We start from the raw sequence: 20,644 nt of genomic DNA, 5'->3' as shown, positions 1-20,644 counted from the left end.
GCAGATCATCTTTATTTTTTTCCATTCATTCACTCTGTCTTTATTACCATGAGGCAAGGTTTTTATTGACATGATTTCCCACGATTACGGTTCATTTCTCGATTTTAGAAGCACCCGAATTTAGGCGCCATTAGCTGATTGCCTGGGTTCGCCTAATTATAAAAGCCGCCGCGCGCACAAAGCATTAAAGCGCTAATTGAGCTCCGCCGCTTGTGCGCGAAACACTTGGAAGCGCCTCGAGTCTAAGGAGGCTGAAGTGACAGCGCCGAGGGGGCGGGGCTCCGCAGCACCACCTGACAGACGGAGTGGGACGCGCGCGCGCGCGAGCGAGCGAGCGAATGAGCGATGCGGGCGCGCGCCCCGCCGTCCGCCGACCGTTTGCAGTAGCTTCGGGGAGCCTGTAGTGGGTGGAGAGCGAGGACGGGAGTCGCCGCGCAGAGCGCAGCGCTGCAGCCACACTTGAGCCGAGCGGAGCAGACTGTGAGCGCGCACGGACGGCCACGCGAGCCCTCGCGGGAAAGAACGAACCCCGACGACGAACGAGCGGACAAAAAGGGAAAGTTATTCGTTTTTAACACTTCCGTGTTCAAAATGGCTGACCCCGTGCACGACTTCGGAGAGGGGGGCGAGAATATGAGAGGTTTCGCCAGGCAAGGTGCGCTGAGGCAGAAGAACGTCCACGAGGTGAAGAACCACAAGTTCATCGCCCGCTTCTTCAAGCAGCCCACCTTCTGCAGCCACTGCACGGACTTCATCTGGTGAGGCGAGACCCCCCTGTGTGTGTGTGTGTGTGTGTGTGTGTGTGTGTGTGTGTGTGTGTGTGTGTGTGTGTGTGTGTGTGTGTTTGCAGCGGCGATGTGAACGCCGGAGTCGGTCCCGATGCGCTCGAGTCGTAGTGCGGGACACACAGGTGACACTTGCTGCCCATCTCCTTTACAAATACCAGCGCAAATCGACAGTCTTTCTGTTCCAGATGTGAACATACACAACATTTTTAAAACAAAAAATTAGCGAAGAGGGACGGATGCTGCTCCCTGAGATGCTCACTTTTATGCACGAATGCGACAAAAATGACAGAAGTGAAATCAGTGTCCCTAAACGTACACGTACTGTACCTGTTGGTACGCAGCAGCGGAGAACGAGACGGAGAGGTGGAAAAAGAACAGAGTAACAAAATACTGCTGTCCCTTCGCATCACCTCCAGACCTGGTCTGTCTTGTAAAATGAGCAAATTCGTGCAGCAGCTTAGATGTTAACATCCGCTTTGCGATTCCTCTTGAAGAATAATTACTACTCCAGATTTTTTTTTTTTTTTTTGTCTCAGTAACGTGTGTTGTTGTATCGGAGTGGGATGTAACTGTTTTATTCGCTCTTCTTCTAGGGGATTCGGCAAGCAGGGGTTCCAGTGTCAAGGTAAGCCGCCTTAGTTACGTGTTTTCACTCACTCGCTGTCCCCTTCTGGGGAAAACTAAATATTTTCCATGTTTTTGCGGGAAGGTGAGCCCACGATCCGCGAGGTTCCGTCCAGACCTCTGACGCCCCTTTTCTAGCTGTCAAACAGGTTGACAGCGATCGTGCTAAATAAGGTGGGAGGGAACGACGTTTCATCCGTGTTTGGCGCAGCGCTCCCGACCCGGCCGGTGCATCGGCAGTTTCTACGTGGAGTCCGATCGGCCCCCCGCGGGCGGCGTGCGCGTTCACAGGTTGAGTTGATGCGGTGACAGCGGCGGAACGCAGCTCGCGCCACACACTGCAGGTTCTCGAGAAGGCTCGTTCGCGGGGGGGGGACGGCGGTTCGCGTCTCGTTCGCTCGACCGAGTGACAAAAAGGAAGGCTGATCGGCTCTTCCGCTGACCTTGCTTGCGCTCATGCATCAGTGCAAAATTATATAACTGTAAATACTTGGCGCGTTGCGAAATAATCGATAGGAGGATGCGCGTGACACTTCGAAAAAAATGAGTGAAGTGTAACAAAATTAGCATTCGAAACGCTGTATAATTGAAAGCAAACGCATGGCAGAAAAGGGTCACACTATGACGATTTAGTCCACGTTTTCGGTTCCTCCTTTTGCTTATTTTCTGCATGTGTTAAGTGCGTCCGCGTGCGAGTGTGCGTGTGCGCGCGCGCGCAAATGTAAAGCGACGGGTCTCCTTCAGTATCGCCAGAAAACAGCCAGTCCTCCTCCTGAAATATGCAAGACGCAAACACGATCAAACCCGCTAGTCAAGTGTTTGCGTTCTCATACTCAACCGCACATATAATAATTATATACACACACATTTTTAATTGTCGTGCAGAAATGCAAGCCGTGCAGTGAGAAACAGTCTGGCTTTTTCATGCATGAAATGTATTAAAATGAATTCCACATTGTGGACAGCATCCCTCTTGTCTAGGCAGTATTTCAGTGTAAGACACACTTGAGGCCTTTCTGTGTGTGTTTGTCCTTTTCTGCATGAGGAGGACTGCTGCTCTGTGCCCTGGGATTTCTCCTGCAGGTGGTGGTGATGATGATGATGATGATGAAGAGTTTCCCAGGTTGAGATGAAGCAGTAGACCAGTGAAGCCTTGACGCAGTCCAGCTATGAGAACTGCAAGGCATCAGAGAGCAGTGGCAGCAAAAACCCACCCTTTTCCTGTTTTCTGAGCGGCAACAGAGTTGATAGACACACAGCCTGTCGAGACAGCTTTTTCTTTGCATTTAGATTTATAGTTGTCTGAAACTGGAAGGGTTCAGTAGAAATCAGCGCATTGAGTCACCTGAATTGGCTAAATGTTACTCCTGTGTGGCTTAAACTGTGTTCATTAGCTTTGAGAGAGTTTCCGTGGCCCATAAAAAAAAAAAAAAAAAAATTTGAATAATTGCTTAGGTCTCACTTTCAGTTCTGCATTTCCCCCCCGTTTCTTCTCAAGCTTTGAATTTCTTACAGAAAAGGATGAATTGTTGTTCTCCAAAATGGATTAAATTAAAACCCCAAACTGGTGTGTTATAACGTAGGGGTACATTTACATTGAAAATTCAAGTGAGAGACTGAATTCCTTTGTTACATTTAATGATTAGTCATCAGTATGTTCTCAAAAAAGTAGACTGACAGCCTTAATTGACTTAATTATAGTAAGTTTTTCCTCCTACTTTATCTCCAAATATGCTATAGCTTTTCATGATTTATGAATACCATGCTTTTATTGTTCCCTTTTCTCCCAAAGCCGTTGAGCTAAACATAAGCTTAATGTTTGAGTTCTTGGTCGTACTCAACGTGATGTGTAATTCATCAATGAAAACTTCAGACAGTTAACTCTGTATAAACTAAAAATGGGGCAACATTGGAATGATCATAGATTTTTAATTTTATAAATGTCTTTCAAAGCAGTATTTTAACAGATGTAGGACATAAAACGTTTGAGATGTCAGTGTTACTTTGGACAAACGTCTTGTGGTTGTACCTTAAGCAACACTATAACACTGAATTATTTTTCTCTTATAGTTGTTCTGATTTGTTGTTTAGTATTATTCCGTTTGAATAGACTGAATTTTCTTTTGCTTCTATAAGTTATTTCTACCCTTAATGATTTCACTTCTGTAAATGTGGCTTTGGATAATAGCATGTCAACAGGTGAAAGGTTACATTTTTATCTATAGCGTATAATCGTCTGGTGTGTGTTTATACATGCCTGACAAATGGTGCATGACATTACTTAGGTTGGCTTGATGTTATGTGGCCCCCCCAGGCATGGCTTAAGTAATGCATTCATGACTTTTTTTTTTTTTTTTTTAAAAAGATGCAACATTTCAGATTTCATAGATGATTTAAAGATTTTGTTTCAAGATCAGCCAATCAGTGTGTCTCAGCATGTAATACTTCACTTTGAAATCCTGCTAAAAAGCAGCACAAAAAAAAAAAAAAAAAAAAACTCAAACAAAATGATAACTTAAAGCATATTTCCCTGGAGGGAATATTTTTTTTTTCTTGAGTGGAAATTTAGTACCTATTTGCACTAGTGATTTCAGGAAATACAATAATTTATGTAAGATGAAATTTGTAGATCTGTAAAAGTATTTATTTTTACCTTTTAGATATGTAAACCACTTTGCAAATCATGACTCAGTGTTTATCAGCTTGATTATTTTCATTTGGGTCTCACATGACTTGCCTGTGCTTGTATAGGGCTTAGGGAAATTCATAGGTTTGGGCAGTGTAGTGTCAAAGGTCTGTTTATGCTTTGAAGAGTAATTCCAGCGATGACGGTTCGTTTACGGTGTCATAGGCTGATATACAGTTGCCTGTATTCTATGTAAGCAGCTTTTTTTTTTTTTTTAGTGTGTGTATATCATCCTTGTGGTACTTGTACACATGACAAGGATGCATTCCTTGAAAAGAAAGGGGGCAATAGGACTATCAAGATCCAGGTCATCTTTTTCTGTTAATATTGAACCTGAGCAATGATTGCTGGAAGCATAATGGGGGGGAAAAAGCAACGTGTTGCCTGAGAAAATGGAATGTTTAGCATGGGAACTGTATCGCTATGTGGTTTCCATCATGCCAGTACTGATCATGTTGGATTCCATGCATTTGCTTGTGTTGCAGTTGGTGTTTTGTGTATTTTGCCTTAAGGCTTAATCCCATTGTGTTATAGATAAGACAGCAGCACCTTTTGAAATGGAGTGTTGGCGTTATTCTTTGGAGGGCCATTAACTGCATGGTGGTAATGCTCATGGAGGGTTAGGTCTGAAGACTTCATGATTTTATGTCTTTGAGCTGATTCTTTCATCTGAGCGGACAAAGATGAACGAATTAATTTCTTACATAACTGCATAACACATCCTTGTGCATTTTAATGTAATAAATCAACACCATGCAGTTTAACCCAGTTACTAGACAGTATTTCCTTTTTGTTTGCTTCTCAGAGACATTTTAGTTACTTCGACTTGTCTGTTTGGTAGTTTTGCCCCTGCAGAGACATTGGCTTCATGGGAACTGCACAAGCATCAATGGGCTAAGTGGGGTAAACTGCATGTTCTCCACCACGTGGTACAGTATATAGTCCCATGGAAAGCCCCTGCATCAACAAACTCCTCCCTTCAGTTACTCTTCCCCCATTTTTATTGCTACAACACATTTTCTCTTCTATTTTGGACCTTTTGCTTTTTTTTCTTTTTAATTGATCATCCTCCCCAGTGTGAAATTACTAAATTATGTAATCTAACCATATTTTGAGACTACCAACTTGTGCTGGGTTGGTTCATCCTTAACACAGTGCTCACTATGTTTGTGAAGAATTTTACATGACTGTCATCGTCTAAATGGCAGCCCTCCAGTTCTGCACTACCCAAAATTTGAGCAGACTCTTAATGGAATTTTTCATATTTTAAAAGAAATTATAAGTGTGGCCGATTAAGTGTTTCTGAGTGAAATCATAGCTTGCAGTGCTTACACAAAACTAAATTGCACTCATTCTTTCCCCCTTGAGCTGGGGAAATACATTTCTACTTTTTAATGTACAGTGTAATGGTGGGTCAGGGAATGTCAGTGTTTTCTGAGCTACAGTTTCCCTTGATTGAGGGTTTTTACATGAAAGTACTTGTTAAAATGACAGTTTTATGTCAGAATAAGCTTAACATAATCCTTTAGTCCTTATTAAAATGCAAGAACTTGTTGAAAAACCTTTGGGGGGGGTGAGACTCAAATTCTGTACCATACATCATTTGTCATCTCGTATGTGATCTTTTTGTACAGTGTAAACACTGTCACATTCTCTATAATAAATTGTAGCAGGTCATGGAATTTGACATCTTAAATTTTGTGTGGAACAGTTTTCATGAACTCAACTTCCAATGCATTTTTGTGGAGCTCAACAAAAAGCAAAGTGTGTTACACTATATGCATGAATGATGGAATGCAGTGATTGGTCTGTAATAACTATAAGCACAACCAGAAATCACAAAGTTAACTGGTACATAAGTATACAACAAAAGTGAGTGCATCCCTGTGCCATATCACTTAAATGTCAAACGAGTGGAAATTGTATCATCTTACAGTAATTGCATTACTTCTAAGTTCAACAGTAGGGTATTTTCTGTTATCTAACATTAAAAATGAGCAGTTTAGATTTTCTATAATAAACACAAGCCCCACAGCAGGAACTCAATGCAGTAAAAAATCAGTACACCTTTCATTACTGAGATTAAGATTTATCTTTTCAATGTCCACCTTTTATTTCAGATGATCAACTCAATCCTCCTGGACTTGGCGAATACCAGTGTTGCACTTATTTCTGGAGAGATGTTCTGCCATTCTTTAGAGACATTTTTTTTTTTTTTTTAAAATAAATAAAAGCTGCTCTGTGCTGGAGGGGTAGCGTTGCTTTACCTTTCTTTTTAAAATGCCCTAAAGGTGTTCTGTTGGATTCAAATCAGGTAACATACTTGGCCAGGTCATAGTTTTCACTTTGTTCTTCTCAAGAAACTGTTGCGTGATTTTAGCAGTGTGCTTTGTACCGTTTTGCTGAAATATTCCTCTTCTGCCAAGCTTCTGGAGACTGGGCGTCATCTTGTCAGCCAGTATTTTGGTATATCCACAGGCATTCATGGTGCTATCTATAAATGTCATCTCCTCAGTACCTTTTGCATTCATGCAGCCCCATTTCATCGCACTCCCACCTCCGTGCTTCAGTGTTAGGACTATGCATTCACTGTGGTAGTCTTGGCCAGGTTCATGCCAAACATCCTGGATCCCATCTGAGCCAAACAAATTTATCTTGGTCCCATCTGACCAAAGAATGTTCTCCCAATATTCATCAGGCTTCTCATGTTCTTTAGCAAAGTTTAATCTTGCAGTTTTGTGCTGAAGAACAAGCAAAGGGGTTGTGTGTGGTGTGTGGGTTTTTTTTTTTTTTTTTGGACTCTGCATAGAGGTTGATGTTATGCAATGTCCTTACGCTGTCTGAGCTGTCACAGAAACTCCAATTTCCATTGATAACCTTTGTGCCAAGTCTGAAGTACTTGCCCATCTGTTTTTCAGAGCTAGATGGAGCAAGTAGCGCACTGTCCGTGGCGTCATTTTATGAGGACAGCCATTGCGGCTCTTATTTATGGTACTATGGTTCATTCTATACTTCCTGATTACTGCAGCAACTGTGTTCAGACTCACTTTTATTTGGTCTCTGATCTTCCCATATCTTTTTACATCTTTGAAGTCTCACAATCGCAGTTCTTTTCCTTGTGAAGCCATGATGCAGACATGCATATAGACATAGCCTATAGGTCCAAACTTGAGAAAGTTCTGGCGTTCACAGGAAAGGAGGATTGCGTTTGTCATCAAAAATAAAGGTGGACACACGAAGTATTGAAAAAATAAGATCTGAATCTCTGTAATGAAGGGTGTACTAACTTCAATTTCATTGACTTCCTACTGTGGGGCCTGTATTTTTAATATAGTAAATCGAAACTGTTAATTTCACTTAAGTGCAAATACCCTACTTTTCAACTTAGAAATAATGCAGTTATTGGGAGATGATACAGTTTTGAATCATTTAAGTGATATTGCACAGGGGTGTACTCATGTCCATTGTATATTGTGATCAGGAAAGATTTTAGTTGACTTTAAAGCAGCTTTGGTAGCTCCTCCTTTTTTCCCCCCCTTCCATAAATTGCTGTGTTCTATGGTGTATGGGCCTGGGTTCAAGTCCCTGCCTTGCTACACTAGAAAAGCAGGGGATACAAATTGGCCCTCATTCCCTTGAGTGGGTGAGATGACTAGAGTCCTCTCCCTCTCATTGCTCACAGCCAAACCTGGGGCCTACAGGACTGTAGGAGGAATTGGACAAACTGCTCTTTTCCACACATGTATCTTCTAGTTAAACCTGCAGCCCATTGATTGAAAACACTGGTGGCTCACAGCTGACACATTGGAGTGAGTGTGCGTGTGTGCGTGTGTGCGTGTGTGCGTGTGTGCGTGTGTGCGTGTGCCTGTGTGTGCGTGTGTGCGTGTGCCTGTGTGTGCGTGCGTGCGTGTGCCTGTGTGTGTGTGCGTGCGTGTGCCTGTGTGTGTGTTTTACCCTTTTGGGTTGGTGTATGAATCAGTCTTCCAGGTAAGAATTATGAAATTGGTAACTAATTTAGGGAAGAGGGCTTAAAATGCATTACAAGCTATATAATGTTTTATAAGGAAACCACATAGTAAAGTGCTCTTTTTGAATATCAACAAGCCTTTAACAAGCTCCTCTTATACCTAATTCTACTTGAACAGTTTTGTCACATGTGAAAAATTAACTGTACTCAAGAACCGCATGTGTGCATCCAAATATTTCCTTCTGTTAATGTAATTTGCTTTTTGTGGTGTTCTCTGAAACGTAAATCGCTTTGGAGAAGAGTCTTGCTAAACGAATGAAGTAAATGTAATAAGACTTGGTTTGATAACTTCCTCACCGCATCTCCTATTTTATGAAGAAATAGCAAAAAAAAGAGTAAGTAATGCTAATAACAGACTGGATGCAGGCGTTTTTAAGGCAAATTATATAATAATCATCTGCAGTGTACAAACGGAACATGTACACTGAACGTGATGACACACTAGATGGCTGGACCCCTTGCTTCATGTTCCCTGTCTGGATACACAGTTAACATGGCTTCTTTTATTTCCCTTAACGGAATAAAATTTATATTTGACATGTTTATTCCACAGATTACTGAAGTGTGAAACTGTTTTTATTTGGCCTTGCCCATTCCGAGTATGTATCAACTGTGTGACATTCAACACAATCATTCCAAGGATTTATGTCAGATTCCATGGTAGTCTTCTTACATAGTTTAGATGTGTTTAGACCTGTTTTGTGCCCTCAAAGACCGTGTTTGGTGTAAAATTTAAACTCAAGTTCCATCTTATCTTCACCTGAGTTTTGTGGGGCTTCTGGAGGCGTTCTTACAGTCAGTGCCCCCCCGCCGATGTTCCAAAGTTACCTGGAATTCATGCACTGGGTATACCTGTTTTGTGTGTCTAAAGAAACTGCATTGAAAACAGCTAAAACACAAATTTTTGGAAATAGTGTTGCTTGGGTCATTTTCTGGGAGTGAGCAGTTCTTAGTTAACATGGTACATGAAATTAAATTACATTTATTCACTTAGGTGCTTTAGAAAAAAAGTGTAATCTTACCATGTTAAGCTATTTATTTACCCATTTATACAGAACTGTGACCTTTGAGTCCAAAGGCGGTAGCTCTAACCACTATTGTATGAGCTGTCTGAATTAAGCACGTCTAGAGCAGGATTCCAGAAAGGCCTTAGAATGTGGAAGGAGCGGGTTTGGTAGCTGGTTGCCTGGTCTCTCAACATGAGATGCCACCCCCTCTCCACAGCAGTTTGGCATCCATTGGGGCCATATCTCCTTCCTGTCTTGAGCAACTGCTGCAGCCCTGTGCTGCCTGCAGATTGTGGGTGATAGTGGACAGCTGACACTCTTAGGTTAGTCTCCAGAAGCTACAGCCATCACTGCTCTCCACAAGGAGAGCTCTGACATGCTCCAACTATAAAATAAAGGGCAAGAATTTCCTAATTTTGCTTCTGCAAATTACCGTAGTAACATTTAGGCAGTTAATCTTTATGAAAGTTCCTCCAGAGATTATTACATAGAGCAGAAGTACACGTTGGTAATCGGTAATCAGAATGGTGAACGTCCACCATACATATTGGATAGGTGTGTATTGTCCTTGTCCAGTTTAACACTAATCAACCGCCAAGTAGATAGACCAAATCTGTTTTGCCAGTCTGTGGTACTAATGACTGATCTTTGTAATATTACTGGCTCCACCTAACCCAGAGAGAGATGTTCATGGATACATAACCAGGGAAAGGACAGAATGGGGACAGCAATGCTTTCGTCCTAAGGTTTCATCCTGGGCTGGTTGTTTGCCTTGGATCGAATTCTTCCCACCTTTTTCATGGAGAAAGTTTATTCTTTTAGGTCCAGCCCAGCATTGAACGGTGATTGGAAAACAGACACCAATTGAAGCATGAGCTACCTGCATCCACACAGTAGCCCCTCTGTGCTGAATTCAGAAATGTTGTTGTAATGGCTGGTAGGGTAAGTGGTAGAAATGAAGACTCCCTTCAGGGGTATGGCGATGGTGGGGCAAAGACTGAAAGAGCAAGAAGGGGATTATTGTCTTCAGTAACGCCTAAGTAGAGGTTTGTAGATGAGTAGTGAGGGAGTGGAACAGGATGTATCGCTGACAGAGCTGAGGAGGTGACATGGATTTCAGGAGGCTTAGCTGGCAGGCGGATTGAGAAGCAGCAGACTGGGAAGCAGCCGCCTGGTACAGCCAGTCATCTTCCATCCTGTTCCTGCACCAACTTTCCTGCTTTGAACAACCTTCATCTCTAACCCGATGTACAGAAAATTCATTGTTGAAAGTGAAAGATGGATCGGTCAAGGGTGTGCAAGTTGAAAGAGACAAAGTAGTATCAGATGTAATTAATCTTTTTGTCAAGTGCTTTGAGCTGCAAAATTTGTGTGAAAGGTGCTATATAAAAGTTTTATTACTGTTGGCATAATATGAATGGGAGACTATAGTCAAGAAAGAGATTGCACGCAATATTCGATAACTGATCTTCAAAATGTGTGTCCCCACATGGAAGACATGGTCACAGGATGTGTGTAGCATGTGGTACTTGCTCTGACCGCTGGAAGAAAGCACAAGGGCATCCACTGTGGTAAGGACACCTGACTTGTACCATTTTCGGTCTGTGTGTTGGTGACTATTTTCCCTGGTCTTCCTCAGACAAGGTAGTAGCTGCTTCCTTCAGAGACAGTGTGAGGATTCCTGTGGACCTGGAGGGCCATGGGTGACTAATGTGGTGTTGGAGAGCACCAGACAGAATGACACTGCAGCCCACCCTCCTGCTGCTGGTTCCTTGTGTGTGATGTCGCATGTGCTACTTTCAAACACTCCTGTCAGCAGTGCAGTCACTTAAAAGGGTCCAAGTTATATTTTGCCCTCTGATATTTTACCGTCTGGTGGAGCTAAGAAAGCTGATAAAGTACAGTTCAGAATATGAGCTGTTTATTTTTTAAAGTGTGAGGGTACAACGCACTGGGAATTCATCTAGTAACAAACACATTGCTAAAGTTAACAGTGTAACAACCTGCTTTATTGGGGAGTGTCATGTTTGAGTGGAAAAAGGGCTTTATTGTAAGTGGCTGAGAATTGTGGGTAAAATGCAAAATGGTGGTTCAACCACTATGGGAACTCTCAGGGAATATAGAGGGGTGAGGGAAGAAAAGCTTGATGCATTCTGGGAAGGCTGGCTTGAGGTGCAAGTTTTTAAGAAAAATGGGGCCTTAGAGCGAGAGCATTATTTCCTTGTGTTTACATCTATATCTCTCACTGTGTGCTGGTGTTCCGATAAACGTTAATAATGAACGGTGTCTGCGTGTCCTTCGCCTCATCGGAATCCTGAGCGCAGCACAGTGCAATAGTATACAAAAAAAGTAATCTATTTGGATTTGTTAGTCTTCGGTAAGTGTCGTGACTCTCAGTATTATTCTCAAGTCTTACTAAGCAGTTCTGCAGCTAATCAAGATATTCTCAATGTCAGACAGAATTGCAGATTGATGGGTCCCTGCAGCATTATTTATATACGCCACAGAAAAGGATCGGTTTTGAGTTACTTCCTTCTGGGTTCTGTTCTTTAAAGGCGGACAGGCCGGGAGAGCCGTGTTTGCAGGGCCAACCTTGCACAGAACACCAATGTGCATAGGCGGCTTTTGAGAATCGTGGGCCCTTTGAAGGCTGTATTATAAATAGCATCTGTGTTCCATTGACAAGTGATGAAGGGTAGATTGGAGAAGCAGTGGAATATGTGGGTATGGCAGCAGATCTGGTAGTCGGCAAAAAATAGGCACATGAAATAAAAGACTTATTTATAAAGCTAGCATGAAAATGACAGCTTTTTTAGGGTGAAATTGAAAGAGTGTTTGCATATACATTTAAGGCCCGATCGATGTTCCCATGCTGTGAATTTGACATGACTGTTGTAGGCCTACGCAGAGAGGTGTGTAAAACTAAACTCGCAATGGAAGGGCTGGGTACTTGTAGCTATTTTCACAAAGTCCTGTAGTAGTTTCTTGTGGTTCCTCTGGTGAGATGACTCATTTCCACAGATGAGTCCTGTGCTCAGACGCTGGCCTGACAACACCCCGGTGCTACACGAGGAACTCGTGCAGCTTCTGTCATCTCTCATACTGTGAGACAGTGAATAGACTCATACGCCAATGTAACGACTAAAGATTTTTTTTTTTTTTTTTTTTTTTTTTTTTTTCCCCTCCCTTCCTCCCCCTGCTGTCCATGGGCTGTGTGTTTTAGTGTATGACTGTAGGCAGTAGACTTGAACAGCGATGTCAGATGGTTCGTTCCAAGACCACCGTTTCCCTGGTGGCTCAGAGTGCTTGACTGATAAGGGGCCAGTTTACTGCATGGTAGTGCTTGTTGCCAGACAAGTAGTTGGGACCTGGGGGTCCAGTCATCTGATTGAATTGACCTCCCGAACGTGGCAACCGGGCCGAAACCGCAGCGCGTTTGCTCAGACTTTGTCGAAACGGTAACCAGATGTAGATCACAACATGTGATATCGGAACATCTCACTCTGGCTAGTAATCCTGGTAAAGGGAGAGTAGGCGTGTTACAAGTGTAGTGAAGAATAACATCAGAAATGTAAGGGAGCGAGGCATCCATGCGTCGTTTAAGCAACCACCACCATAACAATATCCTGTATTCCGTCGAAGGTGTTTAATATCTAATGCTGAATCTGTTTTCAGTGAAAGAATGAATTATTTATTGTTGAAATGGATATCTCACAAACTTCCATGCCTAGTAACTACAGTGTTCATGGAATAATACATCTTTAGAAGATGCTAATAATAGCCTCACAAAGGGTGAAACCACTTAAGCTGTTACAGTGAAAACCAGTGGAATGGAAATAATTTGCTGCCTTTCATCCAATTAAGGAGAAATTTCTCTTATGTTTAAACCTTTTGTTGAAACTTTAATAATAGAGGGTAGGGTCTTCCATTTTATATCGACCACACAGTTGAACGTTTCAGTGCTGTTTTACCTTTCGAGATGAGTCGCTCTGCTCTCTAATAGATATTTCTCACTTCAGTCCTTCAGCTCCCTGTGAGATGTACACAGCACTTCAAGGTTGTTTATGGAAACAGCTAGAGATGAATATATGTTAGATGGTTTTTCACTCCGGTGTGGTCCGTTCAGAAAGATTTTTCCAACTTCACAACTTTCACGTTGTGATATTAAGACGGCTAAACTATTAATCTTTTTTTCCTAGGCTTTAATAAACAGCCCCTTCCATTTATATTTGTGTTGGAGTGTGAAAATGGTTCTGCAGGAAGATAAATCTTCTCAAATTGCATGCTATTTTCCGCCGCATTCTTTAACGACAGCGGAATAATGAATAAATACACGACTACTTATTTTATCTAATTATCAGAATTATTGCATAATATGGTATGCATTTTTTTGCATTTCATTCTAACTCTTGACATAACCTATTTTTTTTAGAATCTCATTTTTGTGGATTTCATAGGTTTTCCTCAAATATATGTAAATAACCTTTTTCAGTGGTTATACAACATATCCCATCCTGAGATTTGAAGCATCCTTATCCACTATGCTACCTACTTCAATTAGTATAACATCCAGCCTGTTGCAGGTAATCTAAAGGCGGCAAGCAGTGTAGTGATTAGAGCCGGGATCTCGCAGTTGAAGAACCTGGGTTCGAATCCCCACTTCTGCTGTGGTACACTCAAGCAAAGGGCAAACCTGAATTGCTTCAGCTAAGAAATTGCCCTGCTGTTTAATGCATAAACACAAAGCTGACACTTCTCTACAAAATGAGTTAGTGTTAATTGTAGGTAGCTTATTTACCCATTTTTATAGCTGGGTAGGCTTTTTTTTTTTTTTTTTCTTCTTCCCTCTCCTTCCTCTGTAATTTAGGGTAAGTATCTTGCTGAACAGTACTACAGCTGTAGGTGGGATTCAAACCTGTGACCTCTGGATCGAAAGAGAGTAACCCTATAAGTTTTCCATAGCTATTTGCAAATAGCTCATCATGTAAGTGCAACACTTGGTTACTTTGGGGAAAGCTGTCAGATAAATGAACAAACCATAATAATTTACAGTAATGACTGGGGTGTTTTTGTTTTAGGGCAATTACTTTTTACTATGCTGTTGAACTTGAAACGGTGAGCATGGTAATGTAGTTCTCCCCAGAGTTCTGTAGCTTCCCATTTTACAGATTTTAAAGTGTCATGTAGGGGTTTCCCTTTCCATAGTTTCTCTCTGGATTTATGCTTCTCTGAAACATTTAATTAATATTAGTGTGCACACTCAGGTTTTATAGAGGATGGAAAAAAAAACACATGAGGTTTTGTACCACAGACTTGAAGCTTGTACTGACTGCAATCAGAGTATGTGATCTGTTTGGTTTATCACATGACTTCCTGCCAGAGTGCAAAGGAATGGCAGGACATGATGCACTGTGGGTCAGAAATGGCTGGCAAAATGTTTTTGGGTGTTTAGGGATTTTTATTTATTTTTTTTCCCCCCTCTTCTTTGAATTAAAACACGGACAGTTTTTCAAATATTCTTTTTTTCTTAAAGTGATTCACACAGAACTGGCCACTGCAGTTTAGTCTGTAGCCAAATCAGTGTTTAATTTTTGTTCTGTCTTATTCTGTCCTTTTTAGGCATGTAAAGATGTGATCCTGCACAATCATGTCATGACCCAGATAATTCCCAGACATTATAGTAGTAATTGTTATATAACTGTTCATTTGACCTTTAGAACAGTTTTATCTCAACAGTTTTAACCTACGGACAAATTAAGGACATTTTTTATTTTTGTTTTTTTTTTTTCTCTTCCATGCTTTAGTGGTGCATATCAGGAAAATAGGACAACCCTAGCAAGAAAAAGAAAATTAAAATGTCAGTGACGGAATTAATAATGGATGTCGGCAAACATGTTGATGTTCTCAGCTATTAGAATGGGGTACTGGTTACATTGCGGTGTGTCAGTGGGCACCAGGAAATGGAAATCTACCTTACAAAATAACATCTTATTTTCTTAGTCCAACTCTGAGCTTGTGTTCCATGTCCTAGTATCTCGAAGAAGGTTTATTGGATTCTGCGAGAGAAAAGGAGAGAGGGCATATGTCCAATAAGAGCATATGGCAACAAAGTCCCCTAGCATTTTTCCCTTACCTCACTGAGTGGTAATGTGCTGCTGTTACATGGGTACTGCCACCACCAGAAGAAAATTCCAAGAAAAGATTAAATCAACTAAATAGTCTTCCTGCACCTTATGAATGCAGTGCATTTCTGATGAACCCATTGTAAGGTGAATTTTCAAACCTGAAGATGCAGTTACCACGAGTTTCAATGGCAGACATTTTTGTGTTCCTGAGACCTGAAGTGACACCCATTTATGCTGAAATGCCACCGAATCCATTATGTACCATGCACTCTCAAATAAAACATGCATTCATGATACTCGGCGCTGATAAATTGGTATAACCTTTTATGCAAAAAAAACAGTGTTAAAGACCAAAGAAATAAAGGAAAACAATGCAAATGACTTTATACTCACCACGTAGGTTGATATGGTACCTCATAGTGCTGGGGCTGAGACTGCTTATTTTGTGTGTGTGTGTGTGTGTGTGTTACATTGTTGTGCAGTATAGATGAGTCAATGACTGTAGAATTTCGTGCAACATTTGAAGCTTCGGAACTGAGACTTGCCGACTCTCCAGTGTTGTGCAACAACCACAGTACAGCTTCACGGTCAACAATGTAAACCTAAAGCTATGTACAGGAAACAAACTGGTGTTGCATGCATAGGTGATGCTTTGAAAGGACTGCCTAAATGTGTCTTACTGTGCAATTTTTACCAGTCACAAGTCTTTGTCAGGTTTTTTTTTTTTCTTTTTTTTTTTTTTTCCCCCGTTCCCCCCCAATGTAGCATGTGCTATCAGTAGATGATTACCTAGTTCAAATGTAATATTAGTAAGAGTTTGATGCAACCTGCATTCTTGGCCATCTAATTTCTCACAGCTTGCTGTTGCATTTCTGAAAAACAAAGCCGGGAGAAGGAAGGGCCACCAGATAGCTAAGCATCAGCCGTTCTAGAGATTTAGTGCTTTATAGAAGGTGGCGATGATGGCAGTAGTTGGTTGGCTGCATAAGACAAATTAATTCTAATACAATTATATGACCAAAAATTCCATAACAGAATGCTTGGATAGCGTTACTGTTACAGGGATACAGGATGGAGAATCCAATAAGTCACTGACTGCACCGAAATGGCAACACCCCCCCACAAAGGTCCACTAGGGTCTGCTTCATTAATGCTGGAAAAAGTAAGAGGGAGGAAGATGCTTTAATTTTGGATGTCTGTGCTGTCTTCAGCAATAAAGATCACTCTCTCTTAAAAAAAATAAGTGAATTCCAACAAATGTTTAAATACGAATTCAGAGCAACGATCTTTGTGAACTATGCAGACTCATTCTGATCAAAGTAAATGCTGATATCATTTCTCGGAAGCTGGCAAGAAAAGCAGGAGAAGTTCAAGTTTGCAGCTGCAGCCCTGTCATCAAGGTTTCTCTGAGGGCACATTGACCTGTTTGTTCTAGCCTGTTTGGTTGAGGTCTTGGCACGCTGCTGGTGTGGTTTTACTTGCCAAGACATCCAAACTAGGGTGAGACTTAATTTTTACCTTGTATAATCAACCTGTCAATCAGCCTATTAAGCTTTCAGCAGTACAATGTACTTCATAAGAATTTTCCTAAAACTTATGCTTTGAACATCTTGATCTTTTTGATTGACATATATATGGCAGGTTTTAGGTAGATGAAAGAAAAGCTTTTCTGTCAAAACTGTGATTTGTTTATAACGGCTCTTAAGTTTTCAATAACTTCCCCCATTCATATGAATGAATATTTACCCCTCCTCTAACCCCATGACACTTTGTACTATGAAGGTCTGCTTTCTACTTCTGCTGAAAGCACGGCCTCTTTGGAGAAGGGAGAAACCCTGTTGAACTCAATAACATACGGGTGAGGTATCCATAACAGATCTTGGGCACCAGTTTAGTAGCATTCCCTTCTGGATTGGCCATCTTCCAGAGGCAGTACCTCTGTGTTCCTTTATGCTTTAATGATTGTATTATTAGTGTGTTGAGGTCCTTTCATTAGCAGAGGAGTAGGAATGTGCTGATGAGATTCCACAGCTCACCTCAGCCCACTGACAAGGGGTCTTTGTTCTGGATTATTGTGCTTCTCTTTCGCTGTCTGGGTTGTATTAACAACTACGGAAGTGTAAATTGAGGGCACCTTGTCCCCATTTCGTGCCTCTTGGGCGCTATGGGGAAGTGCCACTTTGGTGTCTCAGTAAACCATGACCTGGTGGAGTGGCACTCTCACTCTCTGCACGACCTTCCTGTGCTCACTGGGAGTCTGAAGAGTTGACAGGTGTGACGGCAGGAAGCGGGGGAACGGTGTCCACTGAAGTCCAGCACATTTGTCATGCAAACGGGCACAAATTAGTTCTAATGACAATGGAAAAAACACAGGTAAATGTGGCCCAATAAGGAAATGTTTCCAAGTGCAAAGCTTTCTCTAGCCTGGACTTTGACGTTGCGCAGGGTTCCAGTCATTAGAAGGAGACGGAACTCTTATTCATAATGTCCATTCTACTTGATGTGGAAAGTGCAGATGCATCATTCTGGAGTATCCTAATGAAACTCGTTTGGGAACGCCATGAGGATTGCTCATTCGCTTTATCCCCGCAGACGTGCGTCATGGAGATTCAATAAGGTTAAATGTCTCCACAGCATTAGTTTTTCAGAGTTTTTGTAAATGCCAGTCTCAACATTCAGGCAAATTATTTTTCCAATACAATGTGCAACAAACACTGTCGAGTTGACTCGAGGATGTGTTACCTGGAAGTTCCAAGACAACCAGGGTGTTTCACTTGAGAATTTGTCTTCTCATCTCAATGGGTTGTGAACCATGGTGATCGTTGATTTTGTAGCCGCCTGTCTGTAGACTGTACTTTTGTTCCTAAGGGCCCTGGGCTTTGTGCCTCAGAAGACCTAATGTGCCCCCTGAGTGGCAGGAAATCAACACTGATCTATACTAGATATAGATTTTGTTGTGGAGTTTATCAGTTTGCATATGGTGTTGCTCCGCTTCAAATGAAACTAATGCGGCGCACTCCCCCTAGCCATTCAGCTAATTGAATTGACTGGTTTTTGAGTAACCATATTTATTGAAAAGTTCTGTTTAATGGCTCGAATGACGTGTGTGTGTGTGTGTGTGTGTGTGTGTGTGTGTGTGTGTGTGTGTGTGTGTGTGTGTGTGTGTGTGTGTGTGTGTGTACAATGGCTGCAGTTGAAAAACATTCTCGGCAGTCACAATCGTTTGCTTCAATTGGGAATAGAGTAATATACATAACGCAGTACATTCTACATCTGACAAAGAAAATACTCGTGTGTGATAAATCTATTAGGAATCTTGAGAATGTGTTTTGTGTTATAATGCAGAACTGTTAGATTAATTTAAACAATTATCACAGTTTACAATGTAATGTTGTGAACATGATCGAATCTGGATTATAGAAATTATGGAATTTCACTTTGTTTTAACTGAGAATGCTTTGACCTTAGTAAAAAAAAAAAAAAAAAAATCTTTGATTAAAACATGTTGTAACAAAATGATATTTCTCATGGACCTCTCTCACACATTCTGAACAATATTTTGTATAAAGCCCTTGCATACCTGTATCTTCGAGTTAAAATGATTTCATTAATAAAATGAAGTTCTCCAACCGCTGCCTCTCCCAAGTGTATCCAAGTGCAATAAAACCTCCCATTGAAGTGAAACCTGCCTGAATTTCCTTGTAATATGTGTATAGTTATATTTTGAGTCTAAAGATATGCTTTGATAATCTCCTAATCTGAGAAATATAAGGCCAGAATACTTTGTTTCTGTGCTCTTGAACTGGCTTTAACCCATGAGATTCACTGTGGTTGCTAAGCAACAGGATTCAGACCCTTTCTGTCAGCAGTGTTCAGATTCTTACCGGGCTCAGAGCACTGCGGTTCAGGCATAGGTTCATAAATTGGTGTGTGTGTGGGGTGGAAGCGGCAGTTCCGGGTAGCAGTTGTTTTCCAATTAGTTTAGATCAATGCCGAACAGCGCTCACCCAGGCACAGCAACGTATGTTAATGTCAGGTAGGTCCACCCCCCTCGTGACTGTATGATGTGTTGTCTATCCATGAATTCCATGGGTCCCTGAATTCAAATCGGCACCTATCAGCGCTTAGTCTTCCATGCATGGCACCGTCCCTACGTTTCACTTGAATGTGAAATATATATTTTATCACATTTATTTTAACCTGCATGTTTAATGACATGTTCGCTGTTTGTAATTTGCAGTTGGCATATTTTCAAACAGTTTGAAAGAGGTTGTCATGAAAGAGAATGAGAGTTTAAGTATTCACATTCAGTAAACGGTGTACCCAACTAATGGAAACTATGGCTGTGATGGCAAAGAACATTATGGAACCTTTTCTGCTATGAGGTTGTTCGATAACTGCAGCCCCCACGAGTACAACTACTTGATGTCCAGACAGTATTAGAATAACAGTAAGAAAATACCTTAATGCAGTGTTGAAACTGTATAGATGAAGTTAATTTCCGTGCATCATACTGGCTTATGGAAATATGAGACATTTTGCCATATTAAGCTGCATGGGGCAATATGTTACATCCCCCTCTCCCTCCACTAATGCAATGTCTTTCGTGATTCTGCATTTAGGCAATTTCTCCTGATTAAAATCTGTAAAACGGTTCCAAGAAAGATGACAAAACTGCTGTAATGGGATTGGTGGTAGACGTGAGTATGAGTCTTGCAGAAAGCAGTAAAGAACCTAAGATGGACAGGTTTGGCTTGTTTAAAAGGGCTCTTCCTTGGAACTTGGTGTGTGTATAGACATGGTCTTTGAACTTTGCAGGAATAACTGGATAAAAATATCTCTTGAATGATTACTTATCGCAGTAAAATGAACAGTGTGGAGTGCCTGCAATAAGGCGTAAACAAAACGCGCACACGCACGTATGCGTGCGCGCACATTTGCATGCGCAACCCCGCTCTTCAGCTGCTCGCTCTCACGCCTTCCTCATTGTAGTGGCTCGCGTGATAGAGGGGCTGTGCTGTGTGGGTGGAAGGAAGAAGAGGCTGTGGGGGATTTGAACAGCTGGAGCTGAAGGGAGCTGTGTGGGTTCCAGGGTACAGGAGGGAATAATGGGGGGGGGAAAGTGTCTCAATATTTGGAGCAACATCATAGAGCTCAGCCATAGAGGCGCCGATGGCCGAACAAATAGCACCGACACCGTTACTGAGCTCATATGGTTGTCACCTTTCCACCACCCATTACCTGTTATGTCAATCTAACATCTATTTATCCTACGCATTATTTAGCAGACACTTTTCTCCACGACGACTTCCAGTGAACTCTACGTAGTGTTATCAGCCCACACACCTCATTTACCAAGGTGACTTGCGCTGCTAGGTCCACTGATG

At 41.6% G+C, this 20,644-nt stretch overlaps 1 protein-coding gene across 2 annotated transcripts in view; it reads left to right on the top strand.

Moving 5' to 3' along the window:
• Positions 1-348: 348 nt before the first annotated feature.
• LOC108927032 (protein kinase C beta type-like) overlaps positions 349-20,644 on the top strand; it is a 116,193-nt gene continuing 95,897 nt past the window's right edge. For both annotated transcript variants that reach the window (XM_018740068.2, XM_018740060.2), the window contains exons 1-2: positions 349-758; positions 1,382-1,413. In XM_018740068.2, coding sequence (XP_018595584.1) covers positions 592-758; positions 1,382-1,413 — 199 coding nt within the window. In that variant the 5' untranslated portion in view covers positions 349-591. The remainder of the gene's footprint in view (positions 759-1,381; positions 1,414-20,644) is intronic.

The sequence above is a fragment of the Scleropages formosus genome, chromosome 20 (genome assembly GCF_900964775.1).
Source record: "Scleropages formosus chromosome 20, fSclFor1.1, whole genome shotgun sequence".
Classification (NCBI taxonomy): Eukaryota; Metazoa; Chordata; class Actinopteri; order Osteoglossiformes; family Osteoglossidae; genus Scleropages; species Scleropages formosus.
The sequence above is the reverse complement of the archived record's forward strand: the minus strand, read 5'-3'. Positions and strand labels throughout refer to the sequence as shown.